The 9034-nt window shown below is 34.3% G+C and overlaps 1 protein-coding gene across 1 annotated transcript; it reads right to left on the minus strand.

Moving 5' to 3' along the window:
* Positions 1-4332: 4332 nt before the first annotated feature.
* LOC105840270 (protein ALP1-like) lies at positions 4333-5539 on the minus strand. The gene is made up of 2 exons (XM_012687158.3): positions 5192-5539; positions 4333-5022 (listed from the first exon to the last, which is right to left on the minus strand). Exons 1-2 carry the CDS (start codon positions 5537-5539, stop codon positions 4333-4335), a joined length of 1038 nt encoding a protein of 345 aa, XP_012542612.3.
* Positions 5540-9034: the final 3495 nt, after the last annotated feature.

A 9034-nucleotide genomic window follows, 5' to 3' on the forward strand; every position in this document is an offset into this window, starting at 1 on the left:
AGCAAGCTCACGTCATTTTGACGTCCCAAAATGATCATTTACTGACTATTCTTGACGTCACGAAATGACGCCCTTATGACGTTAAAATGACGGTCGAATGTCACAAATTCCTGACGTCATGAAATGTACCGTATTTTGACGTCATAGAATGACGTGAACAATATGTTGTCAAAAAGATCTCTAAAAGATATCCTGTTTCTGAAAATGATAACATAAAGAGACTTCTAAAAGATAACATATAATGTCAGAATGTTAACCAATGCGTCGTTTTTTGAGAACAGAAAGATATCATGAAACTTAATATTTAAAAGATTTCTTAAATCGGATATCTTTAAAATGCAACTAGAGATTAAAAAATAAAATGAAAATTTTATTTTTTTTAATTATTCTTATCAACAGTACGTACTAAATTTGGGACAAATTTTTATTAATTAATTAAATTTAAATTATATTATTGTATTTTATTCTTACTTGCCGCTGGTAGGTTTTGAACCCGGGACCTTAGGATTACAAATTCTTGTACTCTATCTGCTACGCCAGTTTGAATCATTGATATGGGTACTTGTTATTGTCTACATATACCTATATGTTATAAACTGTCGCAATTATATTATTTTTTATAAAAACAATTAAATTTTGCAAAACATTAAAAATAAATAGCATTAACTTATTTACTTATTAATTTCATTGTTAAATTTAACTTTTTCCATAACCTTTATAATTTGATGGAAATTGCGATCTATTTAGCACTAAGACTTTAAAGCGTTCAAATGGTTAATTTGACCATTTTGAAATTATTTCCAAGATATCTAAATGTTTTCTTAAAAAAGTTCTCTTAAAGTTGAATATAATATGCTTATATGATATGCTTATGCCTTACGCCTTAAATCTCATTGTATAGACACCGCTTTAGACCGTGTCTAAAATACGTCTTAATGACATCTTTATGTCCCGATTTTGGATGTGTACTGTCTGGGAAAATAATCGTCAGATCATGACTGAAATATGACTTCGAAATGACGTCATCATGACGTCAATTTTAGGTCATGTAAAAAAATGGTCATTTTGACGACATATGACCAGATATGACCATTTTGGGACGTCAAAATGACATGGGCTTGCTACCTGGGTTTACTTGCCTTTTGTGCCTGCAATAGAGACACGAGTCACGCTTGGATTCTATTCATGTTTAGAGGCACGATACTTCATGCTTTTCGTGACCCCAAAAATTGTTCTCTGTGGAAGCCTTTTGCTATGAAAATGTTTTTAGAGACAGGAATTTTGTTAACGCAAGCAGGTTAAAAAGACACAAATTACCTTTAGATTAGAAAATGATGATGCTGCTTATCAGGGGCCATTTGCAAATGACCGAGCAATAGAAAACTAATTACTCAATATAAAACATTTTTATAATAACAAAATCCACAGTTTCCAAGCGTGAGTCGTGTCTCTATATTGGGAATACGCTGAAATGCGAATAGATATGAAACAATATATCAGTATAGCGCTACGTATTACCCGATACAAATCTTACAATAAAATGCTACGATGCAAAAATGTCTGCTAGTGCCTTACAAGAACAATCTGTAAGACTGCTACAAGAATTTTATATCTGCGAATATTTTTTGATATTTTTTCTGTGATGCCAAACGATACTTTAGAACCAGTGTCACATAGAAAAAATAACAATTTTTCCAGTAGCTGTAAACCTGCTGATATTCTTACAAGCTTCTGCCAGTAGTCATACATGATCTTTCGCGAGATTCTGTACATAGATTTTTGCAAGAAATATGCACTACGTACCTGCACATGCAAAATATTCTTGTAGCAGTCATGCAGATTGCTTTCATAAGGCACTGTCAAACATTTTTGTATCGTAGCATTCTGTTGCAAGATTTATGTATCAAGTAATACTATTATTCGAAGAAGCGTACTTACAAGCTTCTTGTAAGAATCTGCCTGCTAAAGATCTTCCGGAAGATTCACACCAGATCAATATAAGGAAGCGCAAATCGTATATGTATCTGTTGGCAAAAAGCAGAAAATTGCAAGCTTTGTGCTATTGTTATCTTATTCTTTCTTTTTACAAGCTAACAATAAATTTACAAACGCCAACAATGAATTTCGCAAAATTTAAGGTTATGCAAATACACGTTGCTAATGAAACTACAAAAATTATCAAAATTATAACTTTTCTTCCTTACCTACAAATTGATAATGATCCCGGTTTTCACGGTTAATATATTGATGCAGCTCAAACGTTCTTGTTTTAATTTTTGTTCTCACAAACGCAAATCGCGAAGTTACAACATTGTATAGACCAAAACGGCGGAAAGCGGAAAGACAATGAACAATTAGAGAAGCGCAATCGCGGCCGCGTGCGCCGCGCCGCGCCGCGACGGCGGCGCAGTAGAGATAATTTCTCCTAAACTCGGAAAGAATTAGGGCATCCGCACAGACTTTTACATAACGCACAACGTATGTACATAAGCAAATTGATTAGTCCATAGGCAAAGTGCATAAGAAATTCAATCAATCGAATTTCTTATGCATTTATGTTATGCGTTATGCGAAAGTCTGTGCGGGGGCCCTAAAAGTCGGTGAGTATACGTAAATCCACGATCATCGATTCTTTCCGGGGTGTAAAATATACTACGTACGATATTAACAGTGTATTATCAGAATGTGATGTATATATATTGGAGATTCCGTATTAATTAGAATATACTGAGAATCTACGAAACATTCTAAAAACATTATATACTGCGTACGATATTATCAGTATATTATCAGAATGTTATGTATATATATGGGAGATTTCGTATTAATTTAGAATATACTGAGAATATCATGTGCTATCTGGGAAATGTTCATCTAAAAGTAGTATATGATTGGCCATCTTGCAATCTTTATATCTTAAAAACTACTGCTTAAAATAAAAATTTTAAAATAAATTTTTTACTTAATCTTTCAAGAATTTCCTCGCTATAACATTTTGAGTCGCGATTTTTGTGTTATACTCACTGTATAACATGATGTTTTTATGTTTCGATAATTATATGGTATCTTACTCTTTTAAACATTTTATATAGCACAGAATTATTTTGTACGTTTCCGATACATATATTTTAAAATAAATTCTATATTCTGTCAAATAATGATTATTCTCAGATAGCACAAAAGTTCGAAAAATATATCAATGTTCTAAATCGTTTAGACGTTTGGACATATTTGCGACTGTTTTCGAAATTTTATGCTGTTTAGGAATTAGTATCATGAAATATGAAAATAAATAACCACCTGCAACATTTCCTTCATATTGCGCATTAACGTTTCAGAAATATTACAGCAATCTTACAAGAAATATTGCAGCAATATTGCTGAAATATTACAGAAATATTACGGGAAATATTGCTGAAATATTGCAGAAATATTGCACAATCTTGTTTTGGAGCGGACATAGGAGTATTGCTGCAATATTGCAGCAATATTTTCTGCAATATTCCAATCTTGCAAAATAATATTTCTGCAACGTTGCAGCAATATTTCATGCTGTAGGGGTCAAAATAATGAGCAAGATATAAGTGAAAATACCTCAGCTGAGCCCAATGAGTCTTCAATATTGGTGCCTCAACCACAATGCAGCAATGGATCGAATTCATCGCTACTGTCAAATTCTTCAGAATGTGGCGATTTCAATTTAAGTAAAAGTATGTTCTGTATTAGCATTTAATTTTTTTAAAAATTTTAGGAAATTTTTTAGGAAATCTTAGCTTAAAAATCAATGATATTTCAAAAAGAAAATTTGATAAATAAAGTAAAGTAGACGAAGAGTTTCATGAAGTTATCACAGCATTACAAGACAATAATAAGCAACCTGATGGAGTTGACGGGTTTTTACTTCTTCTGGGCGAAGGATTAAGAAAATTACCTTACAGAGAACGAAGTGAACTGGAAACGAAAATCCTTGCCATGCTTATGGAAGAGCAAAATAAATTGCATCTCTGCCGATATAAATTATTTATATTATATTATAATATATTTAATTCTATATTTATGAATACCATATTATATATTTGTCACAGCTTCATTAATTTTATTTTTATTATATAATGTTACGTTGTTACATAAAAATAATTTCGAATTTTCCAATATATAAAGTTACTTTCAAAGCAATGTGTTTGTATTATATACACGCACACGCACACAAACTATGAATACGTTACATAAAGATTATATTTGTTTTTAAAAATATCTATAAATACGTTTTAAGAATTTATATCTATTTAATTTCAGTATTTTTTATTACATCTTTTATAAAAACAAACTAAATTAAAAATCGTTTTGCAGTGCTTTTTCCCATTGGTAATCTAACGCACCTGTACCTTGAAAGTATGTCGAATACGCTTCTCTCAATGTAATAGCATTATTACTGCTTCGGCCTCCATAAAGTAACATATCGCAAACTCCACGACTCATACGCACATCTTCTTCAGTTATATGTAGATATGATTTTCTTCCAGTTAGTTTCTCTTCATTTTTGATGATAAAATTGTGCAGTGCTACAGTCGCTTGTATAATTTTGCGTACATTGCTGACATTTGCGATAATTGGCCTTCGATATATTCTCCATCGAGTCACTAGCATACCGAAAGCGCTCTCCACAACTCTTCTTGCACGACTAAGTCTATACATAAAAACTTTTTTCCCAATGTCGAGTTTTCCACTTCGCGGATATGGTTTCATCATATACATACATAATGGGAAAGCTTCATCCGCTACTAATACATATGGTAATTCTGGACCATCAATTTCAATGCATTTTGGCTTTGGTAGTTTGAACGAATTAGCTTTGAAGCGTTTTTCAATTTCACTGTTGCGGAAAACTCTTCCATCACTTTGCCTGCCTTCGGCACCAATATCGACTATGGTAAAGCAATAATTTGCATCGCTAATTCCGAGAAGATTAATGCTGTGATGATCTTTATAATTATAATATGTTGATCCGCTATTTGGCGGAGCCTGTAACAAAACATCTATTGTTTAATCATAATTTATTACATACATTGAACATAAAACAATTATTTTTACATTTAACAAAGCTTTTTATCTCTTATTAATGAAGTTGTAATGCTGTATTTAGATATAAATTTCAGATATAAATAAATTTAAAATTTTATTTGGAATATACCTGAATTTGAACATGCTTTCCATCGATGGCGCCTATACAATTTGGAAAGTTCCACAATCGTTGAAATTCATTGGCTATAGATTTCCAATTCTCTTCATTATCCTCAAGAAAAACAAAAAGTTTGAGACCATTCCAAATAGCATTGCAAGTCTCGGATACAATTTTTGAGATCGTGTTGTGTGCGATTCTAAACGCATATGACAAGGATTTCATATTATCTCCCAATGCTAAATAGCGCAGTGTAATCTGAAGCCGAGTTTCAGGCGAAATAGGCTCACGAATAATATATTCTTTAACGATGACTGGTCCAACCAATGTTAATAATGCTTCAAATAATTGAGGTGCCATTCTAAAATAATCTATATATTTTTCTAGGTCTTCACCCAACATTTCCTTCACAAGATTCTCACTTGCTCCTTGTTATAATCTTCTCTCTTCACTAAATATAAGCCGTATCCAATATTTCCGTTGTTTTTTATTTTCATTTTTTTTGACAATTGTGTATAATAAATATAATTTTGCAATCTTGCGACGTATTTTCTCTTTTTTAATTACACACAAGTTTTGTTTTATAACTTTAATAAACTGACAATAATGATAAATAATTTTTTAGAATCCATATTTTATCAAATGTTAACAATTTTTTTTATAAAAATATTTATTGGAATATGCCGTCAATCAAGTAGTTGTTTTCAAGTTGTTAAGAAGAATATAAAATCATGAATTTTGACAAGCATATGCAAAATTCCGAGTGAGTCCCAGATGCGCACAGTAATAAACGGACACAGCAAGCTGAGTGAAACGGACACAGTAACAAAGGGACACAGTAATAAACGGACACAGTGCGAAACGGACACAGTAACAAACGGACACAGACCAAATGCGCACAGAGCGAAACGGACACAGTGCGAAACGGACACAGACCAAATGGGCACACTGCACATGCGCACGGACCAAATGCATACACGGAAAGTCGCAAACCCAAGTGATGCAGTGAATGCTTTGCACGCACACACACACATACACACACACGGGGGGGTGCAAGGTGGACTTTACTCTGCTTGCAATGTACATGGATTGCATTTGGTCCGTGCGCACGTGCAGTGTGCGCATGTGCAGTGTGCGCATTTGGTCCGCGTGCATTTGATCCGTGCGCATTTGGTCTGTGTCCGTTTCGCACTGTATCCGTTTTGCTCTGTGCGCATTTGGTCTGTGTCCGTTTGTTACTATGTCCGTTTGTTACTGTGTCATTTATTACTGTGTCCGTTTGGTCTGTGTCCGTTTGTTATTGTGTCCGTTTCATTCAGCCTGCTGTGTCCGTTTATTACTGTGCGCATCTGGGACGCTCCCAAAATTCCGATCCGCATCAGTTTGTATTTCTACTGTCCCATGCAGCAGAACACGCGAAAGCGCAATTAGTGCGAGCCAATAATATATACTATTCTGACAGATATAACCCAGACAGCACAGGATATCCTATGGATATCCGTTTTATGTCCATTTCTTGTCCTGATGTCCATGGACCTTATAAGGATATCCATAGGATATACATTTATGCACATTGAAGGGATATCCTAAAATGGACCACTTTGTATGTCCATATGCTATCCTTATTTGTACTCGCTCCGCCAACACCATCTGCATGCACAAGTGAACTAAAAAGCAATATGGCCGTTTAAAATCAATATGGCCGTAGTAGTGGTTAGGTTTTTGTTGGTTATCAGCATGTTTTACACAGTCAGGTAAGAATCCTAAAAATTTTCAGAAATTATAACTTACGAGAGTAGCAAAGAATCTTATTGTGTGCCGTTAGCTTTGCCTCTGTCTGATTGATCAATTCGCTAATATATTCCACCACAAATTCTCCTTTAACGAGAATGATGATGACGCTCGCTTGCTCTGACCTACGTACGTAAACAGAACGGTTACGTGTACACGGTAGCAGCGACGAATTCTAGACGTATAATTACAGATGGTAATAGACGACGGCGAAGTGTACGCGGATTACGACGAAGGTCTCGATAAAGAACAGCAACGAGATTAGGGATTGCAGCAACGGGAACAATCAGAGCCTACGAGCAAGCGAGTGTCAGCCGAGCACAATCATTTTCGTTAAAGGTGAGTTTGTGGTGGAATATATTGGCGAATTGATCAACCAGGTAGAGGCAAAGCCAATGGCACACAATAAAATTTTATACAGTCTACTCTGTAGCCTATGTATATATGTATGTGTGTGTGTGTGTGTGTGTGTGTGTGTGTGTGTGTGTGTGTGTGTGTGTGTGTGTGTGTGTGTGTGTGTGTGTAAAAATAAAATTTAATTTCTGTTATAGTTGACGAGTCACAATCATTTGTTGCCTAGACGAGATCATGCTGCAGTCATTGTCTGCAATATAAAGAATATTTGTTCCACTGTAATCGTTAAACAATGGATACACACTATATATATATGTATGTGTTAATTACAAAATACTTTAAGCTGATTGTTTAATTAATATTATACGTATGATACTTATTTAATTAAAATTGTTTAATGTATAATCTATTGAAAGAATAATATAATTTGTTAAATAAATATTTATATTAGACATTTTATACTAATTTTATTTTTTTATTTAATGTAAAATTTAATTTTAAATACCGCTTTTTATCACGTCCATAGGACGTCCATAGAACGTCCATAGGACATCCATCGGACATATTTTACGGATATAGCATGTCCACCAGTTTCATAAACCAATATCCCATAGACGTCCATAGAATGTCCAAAGGACGTAAAACGGATGTTCTGTGGATATTCTCAATATCTGTTAAGGACGTCTTATGGATGTCGTATGGATATCCGTGTGCTGTCTGGGAACAGACCGATCTAAGAGAAGAAGTTTGGTGATTGGCAAGCATCAATTACGCTTCTGCGAGTTCCGCTTCATGGGACAGTAGAAAATATATTTCAGCGGAATGCAATTGACGGAATGTCTGCGATTGGCTGGACCTTGTTCCGCATTGCGCATACGTTTTGCATTATGGGATCGCACCCTCACACATTCACGCGGATACGAAACTTAAGAATTACTTGACAGTAGCTGCCGAAGTAGGGATTACGAATTAATCAACGTTGGTTGACAGAAAAAATAATTTAATCGCACTATAACGGCGCGAGGGCTAAGGGAAGGAACAGAAGTGAATCCCCGCAGCTAAGATCGGCAAATGACGAGAGAGATCTACGGGACGATCTAATGTCGATGTGGAGCTGCGAGAGACTGATTGTTTTTTCGTCTTAGGACAATCGCGGAGGAGGAAGAAGGGGCGGCAAGGGAACTGATTTCGAGCCTTATTTGGGCATCGATTTGATATGCCCTTTTTTGAGCATGTTTTGCATAGATACCACGATACGAGAAAACGGAAGACGCGCGCGTGATGAGCTAGTAACAGCGCCGTGCGACTAGGTGCACCGAATGAACGAACTACAACGAGCGCGATGGCTGTCAGCAGCTTTCACTACTTACGGATAAAACAGAGCAAAAAAAATACTAAAATTCTAATGAAACTGTTCCAGCCTCGAACAAAAACTATTACTTTGTTATAATTATATGAACAAAATAGAAGAGTAATTGTTTGAAAAAAAATTGTTAAATAAGCGGCACTCTAATATACATGCAACATATTAGATATATAATTATTATTCTACACTGAAAAAAAAAGTTAATTTGACTAAATTTCTCGACTTAATTAAATTTCTTCAGTTTAAGTATTTATACATTTAACTTAAATATATAAAATACTTTAATTTAATTATTTATATATTTGACTAAAATACATAAATAATTAAATTAAAGAAATTTAATT

Source organism: Monomorium pharaonis, chromosome 3 (assembly GCF_013373865.1).
Source record: "Monomorium pharaonis isolate MP-MQ-018 chromosome 3, ASM1337386v2, whole genome shotgun sequence".
Taxonomy (NCBI): Eukaryota; Metazoa; Arthropoda; class Insecta; order Hymenoptera; family Formicidae; genus Monomorium; species Monomorium pharaonis.